Raw genomic sequence first — 25527 nt, 5'->3', positions numbered from 1 at the left:
CGGAAACAGCTGATTGCTGCTGTTAAAATACACAGCTGCATACATATAAGTATATTTCTACATAAACACTTATATTACATTTATATATCTATATAGGTATATATTATAAGCTTGCCGGCGGCACAAGCCCACCAGCAAAAGGCGCCTATGTATTATACATAAACACGTTCTTCTAGCGCTCGCATATATAGGTATGTATGTGTGTGTAATTAGAAAGAATTTCACACACACACACACACCAGTCAGCAAATATATTGAATTAGATTGTTGCGGCAAGCAGAAAGCATACATATGTGTTATCAGAACTTTTTACGTGCACAGTCACACAACTGAACCAACAGCGGCAACATATTGGTGCTGTGGTATCTGTAGAATTGCTAGCACAGCCAGTTGATGAGTTGCTATCGCGCTAAACGGTTGTCTTGCCAGTGTTTTACAAATTTACGTTGCGTTCGATACGCCGACTTCGACACCGACGTGTATTGGCGGTGACGCTTCAACATACAGACCAATCAACTAAACAACCAACTTATTTAGTTTACTAATAAATCAACAATATTGAAAGGAAAAATTCTTACGCTAATTAACGCTTGTAGATGTGTGTGCGCCGAAAACAGAAATTAAAACGTTTGCGTACACAAAAGAAATTATCTGAAAATATAGAATTGAATTGAAGCGTTTAATAAAAGTAAATTGAACTAAATTGCGTACAAAAGGAAGTGATGAATTAGTGAAAAGTTTTTGCAAATATTTTACTAAGTAGCTGAAAGCAAGCTTGTGATAGACATACATACATACGTAACATACATATATGTATACAAATTATTACATACATATGTGCGATTAAGTGTGAGTTTCTCAAGAAATAATTTTTGTGTACATCTTTCAGAAACAAAAATATTATATTTCAATATTGTTTGCAACGACAAAACATACGCATGTAACTGTATTTGTCTATATAAAATTGTTAACACTGCCCGAGCTTTTCGTCCTTGCAAGGATATGCAGGCGAAAGCTTTTCGAAAGCAAATAATTTAGGATGTACATACATTGTAAATCATGCACAGATACACAGAAAGCGGTATACACAAGTGTATGGATGTACAAACTTAGTTATACACATATATAACATATTCATATATAACATATGTATAGGTGTGCCTGCAACATATTGTAGCAGGCACAACTTTAAAAACACACTTATAATTATGAGTATATAAAGGGCTCTAAACTAAAAACAGCTGCTCACACTAGAGATTTTATTAAAATAACTAAAACTATAATGAAATAGAAAATTCTTTAAATATTTAATGTGTTAAGTTTTTCTCAAAAAAGTTTTAATTAATTAATTAATTAGCAAAATTTAAAAAATTAAAGTTGAAAATTAAAAGCATATAATGCAATTTGATTTATGTTGGCAAATTAATTGTTTTGACTAATAATTTTAATTTAATTATTTTTTTTTTTGCAACTAATTGTGTTTAGTTATTTATTAAATTAATTTGTCGAAATAAATTAAATGAAATTTTATGTTTAGATTAGATATTTTATTAGTAAAACTAATACAATAACGAAAGTGTCAAGTTTTAGTCAATAAAATTATTTATTTATTATTGAGAAAATTTAAAAATTAAAAATTTTAAGCAAATATTTCAACTTAATTTATTTCGACAAATAAAGTATGTGTTAACTAGTTAATTAATTTTGTTTTTGTTAAAATAAATTAATATTTTTGACAAATTTTTTATGTTTTATTTAATTAATTAATTTCCTAAAATAAATTAAATTGAATTAAAGGCTTAAAATTTCATATTTCCAATTTAAAATTCTGATAATTCTTTTAAATCTCGTCAATTGTTAATATTGTAATATGCTATTCATCACCTCGCTGGAATTTGCAATCGAACTTTTATCAAAGCAAATTATTTCAAAATATCAAACGCTGCCAAACCGTTCAAATATAAATATTTAGCGTTCATATGTGCATTGTACACACACATTAGGGCAAGCGAAAAAGCAAACAAAACTAACCTTGTACTTAACGGTTGTTATAAACCTATATACAGAGAAGAAAATATGCCGGAAAGTCCAAACTTTTTCCTTCATTTTAAAAGCTGTCAAAATATTCCTTAATTATTCGTTAATCTTACAAGTTTTTTTATACGAAATTTGTTTTAAAGTGGCAACGATGCACATTATACCAGCCTTAATTGAGCTTTCCTAAATCTTTTAAATTTGATTAATAAAAGCATTCTTAAACTACCTTGTTTTATTACATTTTAACAATTTGCTTATATTAATAATTATTATAATCTATATTTTCAGTTTTGAAAAAATGGCTACGCCTGTCAGTAAAAATGTTTTAATTCAGTTTTTTGAACATCCTTAGCTCGACTGCCATATTGCGCATATAATTTTTTTCCGATAATTTTTTTTAAACAGGTGGCAACATTTTAACGTAACGTAAATTTTATATAATATGCATATAGCGAGCGTGATGACTTTTTGTTACGTAACACAATTTCGTTGCAGGGAATCGGTTTTATTACCGTGCATCAAAGATTTTAACATCAAAATGTTTAAAAGCAATTCAGATAGAAGAAAATATTATTGTATGTTATACTGTGCCAGTTAAAGCCATACATAGTTACCGCTACATATCTCTATATGTGTGATTACATTCTACCTATTAATATATTAAATTACAATCTAAACATGTACCATTTTCTACAACAAATGTGTCTATTCAATTTCCAGTGAATGCCGTATAATTTAATTCTAACGCAAGTGATACCTAATATATATATATATATATATATATGTTATTTGACTATATCATTTTTTTGTGATTTAATAAAACTGTAATTCCTGCAAAAGCAAATGCATATATTTACGTTTTAAGTGCAAGTTTAAAATTTTAAAAACGAAACCAAATAATTTCAAATAACATGGCAGCTGTGCAAACCATCGATCAAATTAAGCTGGGCTTTAAGTAAGTAATCTTTACACTTAATTATACTGTTCGTAATTGCGAAAATATGTTATGTATTTAATAATATGTATTGTATTTACTGTATTCGTATTCAATATAAAACCAAACCACATTTGAAATTTTTTCAGAATTTAGTTGTAATTGTATTACGCAAGTTAACGAGCTTCTGGTATTTTTAGCACATTTAGGTTATAGTTTCCAACTATTTTTGTTTTCTTTATTATATTTTTATTTTATTTGAAAAAAAATTTTATTGATAGGAAGTTTCAAGCGAAATCTTACACGTTAATATTTCCATTGAGGATTTAACTTTTTTTCATATTACGTTCCTTACATTTATATTAAGTTTTACAGTAATACATTTAACATTTTTCATGCGGTGTTCTTAACACATTATCAATTTGTTCAGAAATAATAGGAAAATGGTAAAATATAGGAAAAAAATATATTGAATTAAAAAAGCAATTAATACAAAACTACATTATATTATATTATTACAATGCTGTAGTAATCGGATTTGTACATTTATTCTAACTACAAGTTTTTTCTTCATGTGCGTGAGTCTCATTACTTTTTGGTAACGATGGTCTTTTTAAAGTGCTCAGTATTTCCACGAAATTACTTATTGTTTTTTATTTATTTGTTCATATGTAAGTAATTGCATTTTGGTGCTATTTATACAATACTTTAAGTCCTCTATTTGTATAAAACAGTCAATGACTAATTGCACAAGTTTTGTTAAAAGAAACTACTTATAAACATATATACTACATATACAAAAAATAACTGGAATTATTGTGGCATACAATCTGGCAGTTGTTAATGTGAAGACTTAGAAGATACCATAGATATAGTCGGAACAGTGATTATATATATTTAAATTTTTCTTCTTAAAAGTTACGTATTACGAATGTGATATTTAAAATTATAAAAATTTTTGTTTTAAATAATACACAAAAACTTTAATAAAATTAATTATACCAAGCAAATTTTTTTTTTGAGCAGAATTGCGGTCTACCGTACATTTTACCGTAGACTTTTGATTTGACGTACCCTAAAAATATACAAGTAGTTTAATATATAGAAAAAGTAACATAACCTTCATACAAGTAGGTAGAAAATTACAACACTCAATTCTAGTAAGTCGTGCGGTCGTCAAAAATTCATCTTAATAAAGGGTTGGCTGGAGAAAGGCTACTAGTAAAACATTGTCTATAAATTCCTTTTTGTATTTCTTCTTCCAAGCTAAGCAACGATAAAAAATAATTTCTGGCATACTGTGACAGATTTTGTCGGAATATTGCAATTTAGATTTATATATTTATGAAAGCTAAGGTATGAACAGAGATATTGCTTAGTCTATAGTATAAAAATAAGAAATCGGAGGCAGTATTTATTAGGGATTATTGGTCTATAAATATAATTTACAGCGCCTACGAACAGGGATGACCTAAATTTGATAGCTCCTGGCAGACATGCTTGTTTACGGATTTGTGCCAAATTTTGTCATTGTGTTGAGTAAAGCTTGCCATTTCATCGTGTCATGATTCACTTTGTTTCAATGCTTGGAAATTATCTGAGATTATTACGCAAATGCACGTTTTCTGGAAAATCCAAAAATCCGAAAAAATTTGCATTTGTAATCACAAAAATTAACCGTTGAGTGCGGATTGTGGTATGACGGCATCATTGCGCCTTATTTCGTTCGCAATGAGTCAGCAAATACGATTTTACCCGGAATTTGATGAAATTGACGCAGACAATCTCTATTTACAACAAGACGGTACGTCGGATCATGCTTCACGTCTAAACCTGAATACACTGCGTGCAAAGTTTGGCCACCCGTCAATCTCGAGAATCGGCGCAGTAAAATGGCAGCCAAGATCGTGCGGTTTAATGCCTCTAGATTATTTTCTCTGTAGTTATGTTAAATCAAAGGTTTACGTCAAGCAACTAGCAACGCCCAAGGAGCTCGAAGACAACATTCAGCGCACTTAAGCTGAAATTCCAGCCGAAATGCTGCAGTGGGCCATCGAATACTGGCGTAAACGGATTGAGATATGCAAACGGAGACGTAGTGGTCATTTGGAAGACATTTTGTTCAAATCTGGCATAAATTTGTCTGCATAGTAACAAATAACGGAACCCATTTTTACAAAATTTAAATGTTTTTTTTTTTCAATTTAAGCTCCACTCGTTTAAGTGCATAACCATTTTTTTTTTTAATTTTTGAGAATTTTGTTCCAAATATTTAGTAAGATGTTATGAGTTGTAGTTCCGTCAATTAATAGCAAAATTCCTTAAAAAATTGTCGTATTTTTTCTCGATTTCTCTTGCAAACTTCTTCGATTACGAAATAAGTATATATTTTTGGTACAAATAAAAATAATCTGAGTTTTGTGATTTCGGAAGTTCTTAATCACAACGCCACCTAGCAAGTTCTTTGGTAAAACAAAGACGTAATCAGAGATTTTAGCTACTTTTATGTAAATGACTAACAAGCAATTACTATTTAAATACAATCTTTTGCACTACATACTCGTTACTTATTTAAACAACTTTCTTAATTAATATTTATTGATCATTAAAGAAATTGTATGCGTTCACGTAAAAACGCTTTATTTGCCATTTAAATAATATGTATATATAAATACATGTATGTAAATCTACAAGCCATGAAAATAAGAAAACAAATATTACAATGAATTTTATTAATAGCAAAAAGTTGGCATAGACTAGTAGTGGATTTGAAAGACACAATGACTATTTTTTTTAAGAATAACAGCAATGACAACAATCACTAATTATGAATGATCTCACTTTAACTGGCGCAAGCGTCGGTAAGAGTATTACATAATGCCGCCTTCAGGCAACGCTGAGTAACGGCAATGGCTAAAGAGCAAACATGTGAAATTAAAAATACGAAGGTGGGTGTCTACATATGTATATTTATGAAAATATCAACAGCTTAAAGGTAAATGGGCTAGTATTTAGCACGCTAGCCTGTCGTAAAACTTGATGGCATAAACAATGAGAGCCGGCGGCTATTTTGAAAAATAGAAGCTAGAATATATTCAAGGTCAGTGGGAATTATATCACTTATATTGTAATTTGCTTGGAAAATTAAAAACTTAATGGGATGAGTGTCAAATATTTCCAGATCTTAACAAATTCCAACAAAATTATTTTAGTAATTGAGGTTAGTTGTCGGCATGCAAATCTTAAAACTGTAAATTTTAAGCGACGTCAATTTCGTCGCTAGAAGTAGTTCATGTCGATGTGTTTTAGTATAGTTAGTGTTTTGAATAATTTAAATTTAATAAATTTCAAAGTGGATTACAAACTGGATTCAGTAGACCATACAGTGGATTCTAACAGAAATAAATTTTGTAGGTGCAAATTTGATGCCAATCTACCGATATACAAACGTACATTTTGTAAAATTCATTAAGACTTCAGATTTCGCGTTCCACATAATTGTAATGAGATCATAGTCCGGTGATCCAAGTTTCTGAATATCAGCTCCGATTGATCCATATGACATCTGATTTTAGAGTTCTACTTTGTAGTTTTAGAGACCGATACAATCACAAATAGATAATAATAACAACCCTACTGGCATTACAGACATGCCGTTATAAATCTGGGTAGAAGTAAATTTTTGAGCACATTTTCTGTTGCTGAACTCCTGTCGCTAGACGAAGGTGGCTGTTGCTGAATGGGCATAAAAAATCGCCAAGCAAACATATGATATAAGAAAATAGCATGATTAAAGTAAAATAAAAATAAAAATGTTTGCGTTGACTCAGACTTTACTCATGTTTATATATTTGGTTGCATTACATACATTACATTCGTTATTTCGCAGCTTTCAACACGTTCAGCCTAACCTCACACAATCCACTTTCAATGACCACTGCTTTTTGAAAGCTCTCCACTCTATGCAGTAGTTTTTTGGTTTTTCTTATATAAACTACAGACTCTACAGAATTCGAGCGATGCTGAAAAAGAGCTTTTCATCTCATTCACCAAACGCACACACAAACACGCAATGTGAAACGGAGAGGTCATGTTAAATGGAGATGAGAAAAATACACAGATTCATGCTCTCAGCAGCACGTGCAACCGCTGAAAGTTCTCTTGCTGTAACAGCGTAAGTTGATGTGTAAGTGCGTGTGTATATAGTAAATATATAAAAAGTCTTGTTTAGAAAAAAGGACAATAGCCTCGGGAAGGCGTGTACATATCTACACACACACATGTTTATTAAAGCTTCAGCTATGCGCAAAAAGTACATACTGCTGTGCAAATATTGTTGTTGTAACTAAGCTCTATTGTCAGTACTGCAAATATGCAGCAGCTCTTGCATGCATATGCATAAATGACAATACGTGAAGGTCATGGGATAGAGGGTAGATGTTTCCTAAGGCCATATATGCATATGTGTATGTTACAGTACCGAGTAAATATTGGTTGAAAACTATTGCAAACGCGAAAAAAAATAATATACTTTTTACATATTCGCTGTAGTTCATGTGAATTTGATAACCTTTGTCCGTGACCGTGATTTAATTTCATTTCAAAGCTACTTTAAACGAGAAAAAACGTAAACTTCATTTGCACCGCAACTACAACACACTAGAATACAATTATGATGCATATTATTATGCATTTATACGATCGAATAAATATTCCGAAACTAATTTCAACAAACACTGTCTTGATTTTTCTTATACGTAGTCAACGCATTAAAGACGGGTATGCTAGTAGCTATATATATATACTATGCCGAAGTCATACTTTTTCGAGTCTAAGAAAAGCTTAGTTTTTTATGAACTTACTGGATATTTCGTCCATCAATGATATCGAAATATACAAAGAGATTGTATTTAGTAAAAAGATTTTAATTTTGACGGAGAGCTGCTACAATGGATGACGTGTTCGCTAATCGATATTCTTATATCGATAGATTGTCAAAATTATTAAACAATTAAATTTTTTTGCGGTCTAATCAGACCAAATCAACAGGTTAAGCGCACGCTATAAAGAATGCCAGACCAAATTTGGTATATATATACAAGTATATATATATATATATATATTATATAGTTTTGGTACAAAAAAAATGTCTTTCGCGCCCCATAGTCTAATAATTTTCGTGAGTTACCTTCTATCGCTAATCTGTACTTGTACTTATTTTTATGTAATAATAATTTAATTAAATTATTAAATATTCTATATTTTCATTATTTTTTTTTTTTTTTTTTTTGCTATGATACTTTCCGTTCTTTTAATAATTTATCGCTTTCACGTGACACAGATGAGATCTGCAAACAACATTTTATAAAAATTTTGGTGCAACCTATCAAACTTTTGTTATGTCTAGAGCCTTCTAACAAATAATCTATATATAAGCGCATAAATCACGAGCCAACAAACAAATATTTATTTGTATAAGTATTTATTTGACAAATTATAATATAAATAGAATGTAGTACTTTTATTCGTAAATGTCAGCCAGCCAAAACAATATCTCTTGAGCGAAATTTTCAAATCCACAAAATCCATATATAATTGGCTTTATGATTTCTTCCGCTGGTGGAAATTTGGCGTCACTATTGGCATTGAGCCAAACCATTTTTGGTTTATCTTCTGTAAACAAAAAAATACTCAACGAGCTTTTGGGGCATATGTTTACATTTTGATAGATATACAAACCGCACATTACATTATATACATATCAGCGTATGTATTTACCTATGTGAATACATATATTTTTTTGTTAGTATATAGCTTTGTTTGCTTATGTTATAATACATATATGTGACTATTCAACAAGTTGCTGATTCTTTTTATGCTCGTCGGTATATTTTTGTTACAAAATTGATTCATTTTATTTTTCTTTTGAATGCATAACCAAATAGCAGAAATCGAATTTTTGAATTACTAAAAATATGAATCGGTATTTATGTATCTCAAGGTATATTTGTGATTGTGTTAGTAAATAGCCGTTTATGTTTGGGCTTAACTGCTAATATTAGGGATTTTACCAGTTATTTTTAACAATTTGTCATACACGGAATAGAAAAATATTTGTATACAAATTTATTTATATTTCAATCTATTTTTTATTTTTTTTTATTTTCCGCTTACCTAACACCCGCATCTCATTGTTCGTAAAGTTTCAGTTACTTAATTCCTTAGAATTTCGATTTCATGCCACTTTATTTGATTGACCGCACCTCTAAAGCAACAAATAAAATGCTTACAAAAGCAAGCATATGAAAACGCCGTAAAATGTGTCAAAATAAACACCGCGCAGAATGATGACTTTGATGACGACAGATAATTGGCTCAGCCACGTGAATATGCAGCAACACATTCATACTTGCATACAAATTTACCGTTATGTTAGCATTTACAAGTATATGTGTAGGTACATGAGTCCACTATATTTGGTAATAAAGTACAACTGGCGTTTGAGCAGCGAATGATGGCATCTATTTTTATTATAGCATCAATTTCATTTACCGCTTGCGTTCAAGGTCAATTTTGCGCCTAGTCAATGTTGACTTTCAAGAGAAATGGGTTATAAAACCATGGGGTTCAGTCATTTCAGTATTTCACTCTTTCCTATTTTTAGACAATTGACCACACCTGCCGTGGATTATTACATAATTGTAGGCTGACACGCAAAATGGTGAACAGAGTTTCAGAGAGTTTGTGTAAGGGTGCTTATAGCAAGTTGACTTGTTGAATGACACATATATAAGTATAAAGGGTGGTACAATCATTTAACCATTTTTTAAGACGGTTGAAGAACATATACTTTTTGACGTGCGAGTCATAAGAAGAAGCAATTTTTCCCATTGAAATTGAGCAATTTGATATAAGAAACCTTGATTTTCATTTTGATCATAAACCATGATATCATATAATGGTTTGTATTCTGAACCTACCTTATCTAACTATCTCTATAATAGCATTTTCTCTATCCATGCATTTAGGTCTACATAATACGAAAGGACTCAGTTCTATATCAGGTCAAAGGTCTTAGTCGCCTCGGCAATATTCCTGAAAATGATCACTTGAAACTATTCATATTTTTTGTCTCGCTTCTTCTGTCTTTTTGAAGGACCCAAGTCACGCGAAAATCACCCCTCAACGGAATACCTTACTGGCTTCAAGTCTGCAAATCGCCACCAAAGTTTTGGAAAATTTCTGCGAAACTGCGAAGATATCTAAAGTTCGCACGAATGGGTATTCGAAAAATAAAATAAATTTTCTAAAAAAGAATTCTTGTTATGTTGTTCTCAAACAGACAAACAGTTATTTTTTTAATAATGTAACAGTTATAATAACTGGTTAGTAGTGTGCCACCCTTTAAAGCTAAAGTGAAGTGAATTCCCTCATATTCTCCCTTGTCATATAATAATTTTTACATATATATATTCTAAATACTTTCTAGTTTAACCCCTTTTGTAACGCTAATAAACGTTGGCCGGGAACTTGAACGACCACAATGAAATCGACACCATACATACACGCGCGGAGGGGTGTGTAAAAAATTAAATACAAACGATTTTATTGCAAAAAAGGAATTATTGAATGAAACGATTGCAAACTGTGCTATAATTTTTTTCAATCAAATCAATTCCAGTCACGCCATAAAAAACGTAATATGAGTTTGAAGTGTATGTGTATACGAGTATGCAGGTGCATTTTATAGTATGCAAAATATCAAATAAAAACGCCGTACCGTGAAATCTTTTTGACACAGCAGCCAAATACATACATTGTATGGCAATTTCTGTTCTGCTCAACAATTGAATTCTACAAAGCTTTCCTTTGTTGTTGCCGCATTGTATTTGCATGTGTCGGTGCACACTATACTACCACGTACACCGATTCACGCTTTTAAATAGAATGGCATATGGGCAAAAATTCAAATGTCAAGTTTATTAGTCCAACCGCCTACGAGAAGTTTTGTTATTAGAGGTGTAAGCCTTAATTAGAAATATAATAAATTATTATATTATTTATGCCAATTTCTGAAAACTAATTTCAATTTTCGTTAACTCGCTTAATTTAGAAAATTTTTCTTTGCACTTTACGGTATATTTGGCAGCAGCTTATTGGCAATCACTGGCCTTGAAATATCAATATTGCACACTATCTTTTCATTAATTGAGAATAATTGAGTTTTATTCGCAGCATTTTTAATTATTTGTTGTAGCGAAAAGTTCAAAAATGTCAATTAAGATAATCGAAGTAATTGATTTTTTTTTTTAAATTCATCAACAAAGACACACATGGGAAAAAGCAACTGCGTACGATTCTAATATTAGCAACTTTTTTTTTCACAATTGACTCATAGCTTCTCACACAATTTTAAATTACAGCAGGCCCTTTCACTTTACAGCATAGTACCTAGGAAGATATCGACAATAAAGTTTGCACAAATAGTGCCCTCAAGGTATGAACTCTCTGGTTGAATTTTTATCAATATAAAATGTCTCAAAACGGTATGGCGATAATATTTCAATTAGCTTTATTTTACTATATTTGGTTGTAAAAATTATGACATTTAATATTTTCAATAAACATAACACTTTGTTGATGAATATAGTGATTAATGTTAGATTGATTAATTTTACATACATACAGATACAAATATGACGGACATAAAAAAATATAGTAATGAAACCTTGTACCAAATATCATTGTTATCTCTTCCCCAATAATGAATGTAGAATTCTTTTGCAACGTTTTTAAATATAAATTTTGCAAACCCCCGAAAATATTTCGCCGTCTTTAATCAATGTAAATCACGAAAGTATAAAATTTAAGGTTACACCCGTACTTGCGAACGCAGGAAGGGCCTTACTTGTTTAATAGAAGATTTTGCCAACACCTGAACGTATTTCGCTGCTTTTTAGTTTTGCGATAGTATAAAATTTTCGGTTACACCTCAACTTAGCTGTTTCTTTTCATGTTAATGACGTCATATAAACCAAGCAAACGATTTTTATACTCTCGCAACATGTTGATTATACTTGTTGTATAGAACAGTTTTGTTCACCTAATGGTTGTATGTATCTCATAAAACGAATCGAGCTAGATAAAGGGTTATATATAGATACATATATACATAAATGATCAGAATGACAAAACGTGTTGAAATACGAATGTCTGCCTGTCCTTTCGTCTGTCCGTGTAAGCGAAAACTTGAGTAAAAATTTAGATATTTCTAAGAAACTTTCTACATATGAGAGGTCAGTTTGCAGATGGAAGTAATTGTACCATAACTAAGTACTAAATTAAGACTCAGAACTTTGATTTGATGCAGAGGATCATAGAAGTGGAGGACACCTGCTAGCTAAAATTTTTTAAAGCGAACATGGCTCCGCCTCCTAAATGATTTAATGTACATATTTTCCAAATCGCTAAAGCTAAATCAACCAAACTTGCTGAAAGGAAGTTATTTTTAAACAAATGCGTACAATCAGATAATAACCACGCCCACTCCCTAACATATATAACGAATATGTTGCAACCTTTAAAAAAGCGCTAACTCACTGAAAAAATGCGCCACAAGCAATAAATTTCAAAAACAAAATGATAGAGAAAGGCTTTATAGGTGCTGGTATGAAAATTGGACAAAAGGCGTGCCACCGCCCACTTTCAGGTGAAAGCCCACATATCAGAAATTACTTGACCTCTTTCAACCAAATTTGCTGTAAGAGGTTACTAAAATACAACTACTAGACACTGCGAAAATGGGTGTAATCGAATGACAACTACGCCTACTTCCGTTTAACAAACTTTTAAATTCCATCTCAATTTTTCACTGCAGTATACAAATCAAACATCAATAAGCTATTAGCGTAAGATTTTGCCTAAATTGTGCACTCAAGATACTTAATGTTATTCCTAAATATTGTATTGTCGAAATCGTGCTATAACTTTTCAAGAACCCAAACACCAAATATGTGGACACCCCAGTGTATGTGGTTGATTTGTTTACTGAACATATCGGTCAATCTGTGAGTTCTTGTATTATTCTTTGAGGAGAATATTTTTGTGATGACTGCATGATCTTGTGGCAAAAATATTTAAAATCGGTTGAGTACTTCCTTTAGCCCCCATATATCTAACTTAAATATTTAGAACTTTCGGTTGATTTTATAATGCATCTGTCGTTCAATATGTAGGAAATCGCAATAAAATTCAGAAACAATCTCTTTCTAATCTTATTAGATGCAATACTTCCTACTTTTAATTAAAATATATTATATACGAAAATCACAATGCATATCACTTTACCCAGCAAGAGTATAAAATGTTCGGGTATACCAGAAGTCAGCCCTTCCTTATTAATTTTTCGATTGACATTTTACAATAAACTATTTAGAAAATAGATTCTGAAAAGTTTTTTCTCACCAGCCTTTATAGCCCAGATCTTACTACAATTGCTTCCGGTCGATTCAGAACACCCTCGTGTGTGTTCGAATATGAAGTTATTTTGCAAAAAATTCATAAACAAATAATGAAATTCTAATCTAAGTCACACATATACCAGTTTGTTAATGTGTGCTATATTCTTAATTTTTGGAACTAATCTAATAAGTCTCATTTCGAACCTCATTTCCAAGCCTTAATAGCTGCTGCTAAATGTAACAATGTAAAATTTTGAAAGGAAAACCGGTCTAGATTAATATATAAATATATGTGTCCGTATGTCAAGCCTCATTTATATGTAAGTAATTTAATATATTATGTCAACAAAAACTATGCTTACTCAGCAAATTGAGCTTGATTTGAAAAATATGTGAGATTATTTGTGAAATTGATAGCATAATTTCAGCTAAATTTGATTACATTTATGTTTGTTTCCAAGTAAGAAAGCAAAATTATATGGGATTAGTAATATTATACATTAGGGGCTTACCGGCGTTAGATCTAATTTTTTGTGATTTTTGCACCCAGCTATTAAGCGCTTTACAACTTGAGGTTACTTTATTTTGAAAAGGCATAATATTTAATAAATGTTGACTTGCCGAAAAATAACGTATGGGTTTTTATAAATAATAGCCGAAGTTATGCCCGGAGACCGCCTTATCAGCAAATGTTTACAAACATACAAGCAAACAAATATAAGCGTGACATTTGTATTTTGCAAGTGTTTTGAGTATTTAATTAATTAAGTTACAAAAAGTAAGGTTAAATCAAGAAACGACTACTCTTTGTTACCTATGAATTAAATGTTATTTTACTGTTCGTGCAGTTAGGTTTTTATTATTGAGAAAAAATCGAATGAAACGCTCAGAGCTCAGAGCAACTTAAATTTTATGAATATTTATTATTTAGACATAATGCCATCCAAAATGAATGACTTAAGTCACATTTTTCGAAAGAACTTTTCTAATGATTTTGGAAATTTCAGAGCTTACAATTATTAATTTTTTTGTATCAGGTGAATTCCCTTGAATAGTCAAATGTCGAATGTCATGTTTTAAAAAGTCCGTGTTTCCATAATTGATAAGAAAATACTCCTAATGGTTTCGAAATCAATCTTCTGTGTAACCACTAGGGTGGGTAAAAACAAACATTTTTTTTCGCTTTCTGAAAAATAAGTTCTTATACAACTCAAAGGAAATATCTCCAAGTATGAGCTCTTAAATGTAACGGGAAGATCCTCCGCCTTACATTTTTTTCTTATTACAAATTTCTATATAAAAAAATCATATCTAGCTTCCGACTAATTGAAGAAATATCTTGTTTCATAGATTTTGTAGGAACTTGAATGCTAAGAACTCACGCAACAAAAATAATACACAATATACAAGGTTCCGTTCTCAATATCATTTATAGTGTTGTAAGTTATGTATGCTAAGAAAGAGCATGGCATATGTTGCCTACATATTGGCGCATTTATTTTACAGTATTTCATTAACAACGTGTTGTTATACCGGTTTCAATGCAAATCATTTCATAATAGTGGGAACTACTCAGAGCGGAAATTAATCGATTACGATGGGTTCCAAGTGCAAAAATTCACACATTTTCAGAGCTATATGTAGGTAGAACTACGCATTATATTCCGATAAAAAATATAATATTCATAATTTTTTTACTTTATCAACTATGTCAAAGTAAAATATTATGTTTGTTTATCTAACGCTAAATGTGTCAGCTGAAATCAAAGCAGCAATTTATGAGCTTAATTTTGTGTACAGTTACGTGTGCTAGCAGAAACATCAAACACTTTGATAACAAGTACTTACAAATTTTTGGTTGTACTTATCTGCATAATTTGCATAGGAATGTCCGGGAAATTAGAAGCGCGTATCAATATCGTTTAGACCTCTAGACTATTCTATTATGAATACACTTTCAAGCCTTTAAGAATCAATATTAAATACCAGTTTGATGAATGACGATTTTCTGCTGACCCGTCTGATTATATTAAGTTCCTTTTGGGGGAATTGGCGTTGATAAAGGGTTGGCGATAACAGAAAATTACAGCGATATGATGAATCATCAGCATTATTTTGGTATATTTAGTATGTTGACATAACATAAACGAAAAATGTTTGAATTTGAATACATTTTTTTTTTTGTATAAACATAAAATGTTTTCTTTATGCTTTTCTGCGCACCCTTATCTACGCTTTTACATAACTTACCGTTAAATGCGCAGATAATGTTATTTAGTCACATGCAGCAATTGCTCTTCTTTAAAACAATACTTGAATGATTGATTTTTGTGCGGTACAACAGCAGGAAAAGAAATTTTTATAACGCATTACATAAGAGATATATAATTATATATAAATAGTTAATTATGAGAAGATATAAAAATACTTTTTCCATGCCTCCTATACCGATCAAACTTAGTCATAAAATCACGTTTTATAATAATAATAAAATAAATAAAAAATTATAATAAATTATATTGTCACAGGGTCGGCAACTTTACCTTTAAGATTATGTCTTATTTAAGCGATTTTATTTCAAAATAGAGTAGAAATAGGTATTTAATATAAAAACATTTTCAAAAGCAATACGCTCAGTCTGGTTTTATCAAACGCTCGAACATCTTATGTCCCAGCCGCTTTAGGCGTTGATTATGACTGAAAGGTTTCTTCTGCAGACAAGCTTGTTTCAGTATTTAATATTATATAACTTTAGCATACACTTTTTTATTGAAAATTATACATATTATCTTAATATATATATATCTACATTACAACTACTAGTAATGAAATATCTCTTCCATTTTCTTTCTTGCTCCTCTGCGCTATAGAATGGTCGACTTCAAAGTACAACAGCGACGCTTTCGCACTAATGAAAAAACAATTGTCAGCACCATATATGGACCCGTGAAAGGTGTTAAACGTAAGTCCATATATGGTGATTCATATTATAGTTTCGAAAAAATACCCTTTGCCAAGCCACCAGTAGGTGAGCTACGCTACAAAGCACCACAGCCGCCAGAACCTTGGATAGAAGTGAGAAGTTGTACGTCGCGTGGTCCCAAGCCACTACAAAAACATTTTGTATTCCAAATGACAGATGGCTCAGAGGATTGTCTCTACCTAAATGTTTATTCAAAGAATGTAAGTCTATTATATTTTACTACTTAGTTATAATATCATAAGTAAGATTTCATTTGTTTTGTAGTTAAGTCCGGATAAACTTAGGCCGGTCATGGTGTGGATTTATGGTGGCGGCTTTCAGTTTGGTGAAGCTTCACGTGAACTTTATAGTCCGGACTATTTGTTGCGCGAAGATGTTGTCATTATTTCAATAACCTACCGGCTAGGACCCTTCGGTAAGACATTGTTTAAGCAAAAGCTTTATAGTTGTATATATACTCGATAGTTTATAGTTCTCTTTTTTCCTTTCTCAGGCTTTCTTTGCATGGATAATCCCGCTTTTGATGTGCCTGGCAATGCCGGTCTCAAAGACCAAGTGATGGCACTACGTTGGGTTAAAGCAAATTGTGAACGTTTCGGTGGCGATAGCAATAATATAACAATTTTTGGAGATAGCGCCGGCGGTGCATCGGTACATTACATGATGATCACCGATCAAACGCGGGGACTATTTCACAAAGCGATCTCTATGTCTGGCAATACATTATCGCCATGGGCAGTTACGCCACAACACAATTGGCCATATCGCCTAGCTGTGGCTGCTGGTTATACGGGAGAAGATAATGATCAGGAGACTTTTGCTTTCTTACGCAAAGCAAGGGGTGCCGATATAGTTAAGGCTAATGAAGACTTATGTTCCGACGAAGAGAAACGTGAACGTATTGGCTTTTCCTTTGGCCCAGTAATCGAGCCGTATGTCACAGCTCATTGTGTGGTGCATAGAAAACCAATTGAAATGATGCGTACTGCATGGAGTAATCATATACCGATGATTATTGGTGGCGTGTCGAATGAAGGATTATTGTTATATTCGGGTAAGCTGCAACGTTTTGTGTTTCAATTATTTCAAAACCATATTGCGTTGCATTACTTATATATTATAGAAACGAAAACTAATCCCAAACTACTTAATGAACTCGGCGACTGTCGCTTTGTGATACCACTCGAACTCGGCATGGATCGTGAAAGCGAATTGTGCAAAGAATACGGCATGCAATTGAGACAAACGTATTATGGCGATAAAGAGCCCAGTTTAGAAACTTTACACGAGTATCTATTGGTAAGTTAAACAAATATTAAATAACACGACTTGGAAAATTTATTTAATTTCTACTTATTCTCAATACTTTACACAGATGGTTTCACATGAATACTTTTGGTTTCCCATCTATCGCTCAGTATTGTCGCGTATGACTTACGCCACAGCCCCCACCTATTTGTATCGTTTCGATTTCGATTCGAAGCATTTCAATCACCTGCGTATACTCAGCTGTGGTAAGAAGGTACGCGGCACATGTCACGGCGATGATCTCTCCTATTTATTTTATAATTCTGTTGCGCGTAAGCTGAAAAATCATACACGTGAGTACAAATGCATTGAACAGCTTGTGGGTATGTGGACACACTTTGCCGCGCACTCGGATCCCAACTATGATTCAGAACATGCTGACTTATGGCAGCCAGTATCGAAAGCCGCTGTGGAGAAACGACAATTAAAGTGCCTTAATATATCCGATGAATTGAAGGAGATCGATGTGCCAGAGTTAAAAAAATTGTTAGTTTGGGAGAACTTCTACAGTCCTGATCAGCTTATATGAATACTGGAGACAATGGTTTATTTATAGATTCAACGAATTTATATACCAAGCGAGACATACTTAACTTATTCTGAACATTTTTTAACAGACACTTTTCATAAAGGATTTGTATTGCCAAATCAAATGTCTGTAGTGTTAGCAAAGAATTCAATTTCAAAGACGAAGCGTAAAAGGCCAATTTGTTATGAGAAGTTTTTGTTTTCTTTGTAAATTTTTATAGAGCTTGAAAGCATTTAAGTAACTTTTCTATACTTGTAGTAAGCCAGTATATAAGATCAACATATCTTAAGAGCTTGCAGTAAGTGTTGCTAACATTAAAGACAATGTATTATATCAAATAATTATAGTTTTATAGATCTAGATAAATGTTATTAAAATAAAAGCTGTTTCCTTAAGCAACTTACGAAAGACAAAGCCTAAGCTTGCTAATATAAAACATTTTTATCGTAACATACAAAACGCTAAAAAAACTGTTAAAATTGACGCTACAAATGTACCACCAATTTTGTAAATGTTATCAATATAAACTGAAAACTGATGTATTCTAACTGTAACATATATTTTGAAATAGTTTATAAAAATAAGAACGTCTTGAATATTGCTTCGAAGTTCATATTTTAGAGCATCTAAAGTTATTTTTTGTAACTTTTGTAAATATAAACATTTAAGTGAAACTCAACAACAGAAATTTTTGCAAATTCACGATATTTTTAATAATTTCGCCAGCAAAATTGTTTCAGTAAAAGCTTTAAATCTTTATTAAATATCAAAACAGTGAGTAAAACTAACAAATTTTTAAATATTAGCTAAAAGCTTGTGCACATATTGCATTATACCTGAAGCTTTGAATGCATATAATTCGTAACAACATATTTTACATTAAACTCGATCACATTTCATTTCACTGACATACTTGTATTTAAAATAAAATAATACAAATAATATTCTGGTAGTTACAATGCAGCAAACGTATTTTTTACACTCCTCCAAATTGAAAAGTTACGAAGCTTTCAGAGCTTTTAGAGCTTTCATCCATGCGTGTTATTTGTATCGCTTTGAACGTGTAAAATATTTTTGAAAGCTAAGGAGCTTTTCAAAAAGACGTTTTAGAACTCAAATATGTTATTTAGTAGCTAATTTTTATTTTGCAAATGAAAAATAATTTTTACCGGATTAAAGCGAACAAAGTTTGCGGGAAAACAGTAATTTTTTAGTGTTTGTCTTGTTTCTAATTTTTATACAATAAAAGCTCGTAGATAAAGTTTCACAGGATTCTATGAACAAGGATTTTCAACGTTATATTTACTTGAAAAATTACGAGAAAGCAACACAAACAATAATAGTAATTATAATAATAAAGCAAACTATAAACTTGAAAAGTCACCGGAAATAGAAGAAAATGTATATTTAAAATATATTTGCAAAAACTTAAATGCCAGTTAATTACATATGTACCTAGGTAAATCAAAACAAAAGTACCTTTTTATGAAAATGTGACATTATATGTAATGAACAAAATGTGATTTTTAGAGTCAACTAACCGGAAAAAAATGGCAACTCTACAACAATGCAACGGAAGAAGAAATAAATCAAAATTTTAAATTTACATTGCTAGCCACCCAAACTTATGGGCTGTCTTCTAGCTCAAATGTACATCTCATATAACTAAGCCTACAACTTGGGTGTCTACAATACGAACCTTAACTTACAGAAGGCTAGAAATTTTATTCAGGAAAAGGTTGTGTCGCTTATCACACTAACTAAATACAAACAAACATACAAATTCCATGTGCAAAAAGCTTCCTTTATAAGATATGTATGTTAATGTATATTTAAATTAAGTGAATAAAATTAAATAATAGTTACAAATAAAAATAAAAAAATAAAAATAAGCACATTTAATTGTCAGAGGTTTTGAAATTAAACCGTCTTAAATGTGTATTTTTTTAAAAGTACTCCAGAAGATATCTGTGTAATTTTGTATATTTTGAAATATTTTTACAACGCTTATTACTACGGACAAGCATACCGTTAAAACTAAATGGATTGTGATTCTAATAATTATTAAAAATATTTTACTATAAATGTAATACATTCAAATGTTATAAATGTTGGAGAGAACAACTAAAAATATACTTCTCACAAGCAAGAAAATATTATTTTATTTCGCCAATTTATAGACTGTTTTATTCTCCAAGCAAATATAATTTCTGTCATGAAATTCATGTAGATTGCATTCTAGGACGCCTACTTTCTGCGATCAAAGACTTTACTAGGTTACGTGGTGGTTAAGGGAAGTATCACCGTTTACTAGACCTACTTACGTGTGACTTAATTTCTGCGTAACTTACCATAACATCCATTAAAACCTTTACTTATAATTACAACAGCTGAAAGACGTTAAATGAGGGACGGAGCTTATTTTCATATTTTAACACCAATAAAGATAAGAAAAAATATAAGAGACCATTTTGTAGAGCAGTAAATTTCCTATAAACTATGAGCTTTCCGATTTATAATGATTTTTTTTTTCACTGAGTTGTAAAATTCACGAGAAAAAAATTAATTTGCTTTAACATATATCAAATTCAACTGTTAATATCTTTTAAACTGTTAGGTTTACAAAAAAAATCGTAGGACACCTTTTTAGAGCAGCATTTAATTTTCTGCCTGCTATATTTGAAGGTATTGTAGTTGAAAGCGAGATATTATTTTTTTTTTCAGATAATAAAAAACAAATAGAAAAATGTGGGGCAGCGGACATTTTCGTTAAAATTAAGAGCTCATACTTGGAGAGATATTCTTAGAAAGCGAAAAAAAAATTTTTTTTTTTGATTTGCCCTAATATATATATACATATATAATCCCACAAATCTGGAAAACTCACGAGACAAATTCGAACAATAATAAGTTGCATATTCTTTATTTGTCTAAAATCATAATAATGTATGAGTGATGGTCTTTTAATTCGGAAAAAATAAACTCAGCTTAATTAGCTCATATTAGTATCTGAAAAATGTTTACGCGCACAACTAATAAAGAAGTGAAAATAAAGCGAAGCCAGATGGTGCGCAGATTTATGTAGAATCGTCATTGCTTCCAAATTTAACAAAAAGGAAATTTTTTTATGGAAATTATTGTTCTTTTTCCGGAAGAATATTCCTGCTGCGTGCCTAACATTTATTCATTTGGCTGCAATGTTACGAAAAATGTTTTCAGGTCCAATTCGCTGTGGGGTGTTGAAGCGTTCAGGGAAGCGAGCTTCAGCAACACGCTTTTTTCGAAACTGTATTTTTCACAAATTGGACGACGACAGTAATCGGAGTTTATGGAGTATGTGCAATACTACTAAAACTACTTATGATTTTTCTGTTATTATTGTCAAACGTTTTTATAATCAAAATAAAAAAATTACCCTTTTGACAAATCCGTTAAAAACATAAGTAGCCTTTTTCGAATTCCAAAGATCAAAACAAGTTTTGAAGTGTTTTCGTGATCAACCAGAAATTCGAAAATTTGTGTATAAGATTTGTGTGAATTAGGGAAACTATTGAACCGATTCTACTTATTATTTACACAAAGACACACTATTATTAGAAAAAGATACTCGCTGAAATTAATTAATATATCTCAGAGATTGACCGATATTTTTGGTTTATCTCGATTTCGCCCATTTTTACACGTTTACTTTATCAATTTAGTTAATATTGCTGCAGTAGCTTATGAAATACTCAATTCCACCAAAAAGTGGGCGGTGCCTACTTTTACCTTCCCTCGCCTACTTTCCAATTATTTTATTGAGTCTTATGCAACCCTCGCGCACCATCATGAATATAAAATTTAATGTTGCTGATGTATTTATTTAGTGAGGTATTGCACTTTCAGTTGTTTTCAACATAACCATTATATGGGAAATGGGCGTGGTTACGAACCGATTTCATCTATTTTCACACAGTATAAGAAGGTGTTGAAAAAACTTCTCCTCAAAATATTTAGTATTAAACGTGTCTCATCGTCCTAAGCCTTCATATAGGTATATTCAACTATATATCTATCTCTATAAGTTATAGGTATTCCAAACGATTGTTAGGTGAACAAACACTCTGCAGCAACATATTGCGTAGGTATAAAAATCTTAAGACTATATCGATCTTCTGTTGTATATTCGCAGCGGCATTAAATTACAAATCGTGCTGATATGCGCTGAACATTCACCATTTATACATATATTTATGTATAAAATAAATACGCGCCTAGATAGCGAAGAAACTCCAAGTTCAACATCATCAAATCTTCGCAAACGATAAGAAATACCCAAGCAAACAGCAGATCAATTAACACCAAATACATATATGTTGACACAAACAAATTTATGCATAGACAACATAAATCAGCGAAAACATATAGCCTTCGATAGCTCAGTTGGTAGAGCGGTGGACTGTAGAAAGATAATCGCTAAGTAGACATCCATAGGTCGCTGGTTCAAATCCGGCTCGAAGGAAAAAACTTCTTTTAATCATAAAATAATTATATTTTTATTGAAAACAGAACGTAACGGTACATTATGTTTAATAGTTATGCTAGTAATTATATTACATTGCGATAAGGATGTTAACTCGGTTAGGAAGTATGGAAAATTTTTTTATCTGGGAAGATATATTAACAAAATTTGACATGGCTTATTTTTCAAAGCATTACTATAACTTCCGAATACATCTTTTAGAATGTCTAAAGCATATAAATGCATATTAACTGAACGGTCGTAATCAAGTGCTTGTATGGAAAACTCTTTCATTTGACGAGATTTCTTCACAAAATTAGGCACGAGTTATTGTCTAAGGCAACAATGTTATATCCGGAGAAATTGTTCAGATCAGATCACTATAGCATTTAGCTGCCATACAAACCGATCGATCAAAGTCAAGTTCTTGTATGGAAACTTTTTTATTTGTCAAGGCTTTTGAGCTTTAGTGCAACCGAAGTTAATGATTATTCTGGTTTTTTTAATAAGATACTTTTCCGAAATCATATTTCTGTTACAATATTTATATATAAGTATTTACAATATCAAAGAACATGAATTGTATGAAGATTTACAGTAATTGGTGTGTAATTAACAACAATTCATTATTGTTTTCACCAGTTTTTCATCAAATGTGCTCCGTATTTGCATAATTTTCGTAATTATCTAACCACAAGCTGTAAACAAGTCAAAATATAGGACATAGTTTTGCATACAAATTTAAACATTTAGAATTGTACAAAGCGAGTTATAAAAAAAGCTTTAACAATATTACAATTTCACGCTCAAATAAAGCTAATGTTTGAAATTTTATTTTATACAAATAAAAAATAAAAAAAACAAAGACCTTGAAATAGGTATGTAATTATCTTAATGCAATTAATTTTTGTTTTTCGTGCAAATAAGTTTACGAATTATGAAATTAATAAAATATTATTCAATTGTGGTAATTAATTGTTGAATTTAACAATTAAATTTAATTTATAAATTAAACTGATTGCAATCAGAAATAATGAATATGAGTGGTGCCCATTGTCTAAAGCTTCGAAACTCTTTTTGTCAAAATAGACGTTAAGGGAAGTGAGTGAGTGCACTGAGTAGCAAAAAATATTTTAGTTTACTCCTCTCGATCATTACATCTAGTATCTTAATTTTTACAACAATAAACATGAACATCTTGTCAAATGTTGAGTTTTAAGATCTGAAGGTAAGAAATGCCCATTTATTTGCAAAAATATATATTAGAGAACTTACCATCCAATTACAGCAAAAATTCAGAAAAAATGTAAACTTCAGTTGGGCCGAAACTATAATACCCTTTACAAATATAAAATCTTAATTACAAGACTTTATTTTGATCGGTCAGTTTGTGTTATGATATAGTGATCCGATCGGAATAATTTCTTCGGAGATTGCACCGTTGCCTTAGGCAATAATCCTAACTATTTCGCGTATATACAGGCGAACAGACAGACAGACTTGGCTATATCGACTCAACCACAGCATGACTTGATAGAAACCCTCTCCTCGAAATTTGATATATTAAAAAGTTCACGAACCGATCCGGTAGGAAGGATTGTAGGCTGCTTCTACTTACCAAACTTTTCATTGAAATGAGTATTTAAAACATAATTTTGAGTGAAAAATCTAGCTACTTTGTTATGTTAATACTCAACTTCAACAAACGTGATGAAGCTGGTACATCGTTACAGTGTTTTTGGTCAAGAGTTTTTTTTTGAAATTTTAGACATACAAACACAGAACGAATTTGGTTATTTTAGTTAGAATGGTTTGGGAGATAAGTGCATTAAACTTTTTAGAGAGCGGGGCCACGCCCATTTTTTTAAAATTAGAAACAGGTGCTCTTTGCTACGCAATCACCTGTGCCGAACTACAGTTCCAAATCATAATTAAGTGCATAGTTATGGCACATTATAGAATTTTGTTTAATGGCGTCTTGCAGGCGTGGCAATGTTCCGATTACGCCCAACTAAGAACTCGTCCTTACACGTGTACCCAGTTTCATTAAGATATTTTAATTACTTATTATTTATTTATTTTATTTATTATTTATTATAAATAATTTACTCAGGTTACAGCTTGTATAGACAGACGGATCGACGGACAGACAGACAGATAGTCACCTGGATTTCAACTCGTCTTTTCGTCCTGATCATTTATATATACATAACCCTATATCGATCAATCGTTAGGTAAAAAAAACTATTATACTCTGTAGCAACATGTAGAAAGATTATAAAATTTTGACAACTGGAAACCCGCGAAGTCAAATCAGGAGGTTTCCTACTTAGTGTCTATATCATTGAATTAAAATAAAGGGTCTTAATAATTTTTATTGCCGAAAATCTGCATTTTATTCGTGTTGTTCACGGTAAAATTTAACCGGCCGACCGAAGATAACTCCTCTGAGATTCCTGGGTAAATGAAATGTACTATAAATGTTGCCAACTGCAAAAGTCATTCAGTTGTTTTGTAGAGTACGAATTGTGAACGACACTTAAAAAAAAAAAGCTTTTGAAGCTTTTATATGAGATCCATTCACATTAAAGTTGCCACCTGAAACCGTTTACTATATAAAATATTTCCTCCATAAATGCCAACCGGCTTGATCGCCGAACAAAACGCAAAAAACAACAACGAGTGTATATAAGCTAGCGAGAAATAAGTGAGATATATATAGAGAGAGAGAGAGAGAAAGTGAGTGAGAAAGGGAGCAGCACCAGCTGTTAAATC

General features: G+C 31.3%; 1 protein-coding gene and 1 non-coding gene across 2 annotated transcripts; both read left to right on the top strand.

The window, feature by feature from the left end:
* Positions 1-315: 315 nt before the first annotated feature.
* Positions 316-19575, top strand: LOC106618996 (esterase B1). The gene is made up of 7 exons (XM_036378140.2): positions 316-849; positions 2758-2992; positions 16302-16614; positions 16679-16829; positions 16908-17468; positions 17538-17713; positions 17790-19575. Exons 2-7 carry the CDS (start codon positions 2949-2951, stop codon positions 18249-18251), a joined length of 1707 nt encoding a protein of 568 aa, XP_036234033.2. The 5' UTR covers positions 316-849; positions 2758-2948; the 3' UTR covers positions 18252-19575.
* A 3083-nt stretch (positions 19576-22658) lies between these two features.
* Positions 22659-22752, top strand: TRNAY-GUA (transfer RNA tyrosine (anticodon GUA)). The gene is made up of 2 exons: positions 22659-22695; positions 22717-22752. It is a non-coding gene; the product is annotated as a tRNA-Tyr (tRNA).
* Positions 22753-25527: the final 2775 nt, after the last annotated feature.

This window comes from Bactrocera oleae, chromosome 2 (assembly GCF_042242935.1).
Source record: "Bactrocera oleae isolate idBacOlea1 chromosome 2, idBacOlea1, whole genome shotgun sequence".
NCBI classification, from domain to species: domain Eukaryota; kingdom Metazoa; phylum Arthropoda; class Insecta; order Diptera; family Tephritidae; genus Bactrocera; species Bactrocera oleae.
This window is presented reverse-complemented; position numbering and strand designations above follow the sequence as displayed.

Coding starts and splice junctions, on each gene's coding strand:
- LOC106618996 (XM_036378140.2), top strand. CDS start 2,949: ATGGCAGCTGTGCAAACCATCGATCAAATTAAGCTGGGCTTTAA. Junction 16,830..16,907: donor CTACCGGCTAGGACCCTTCG/GTAAGACATTGT, acceptor TTCCTTTCTCAG/GCTTTCTTTGCATGGATAAT. Junction 17,469..17,537: donor AGGATTATTGTTATATTCGG/GTAAGCTGCAAC, acceptor TATATATTATAG/AAACGAAAACTAATCCCAAA.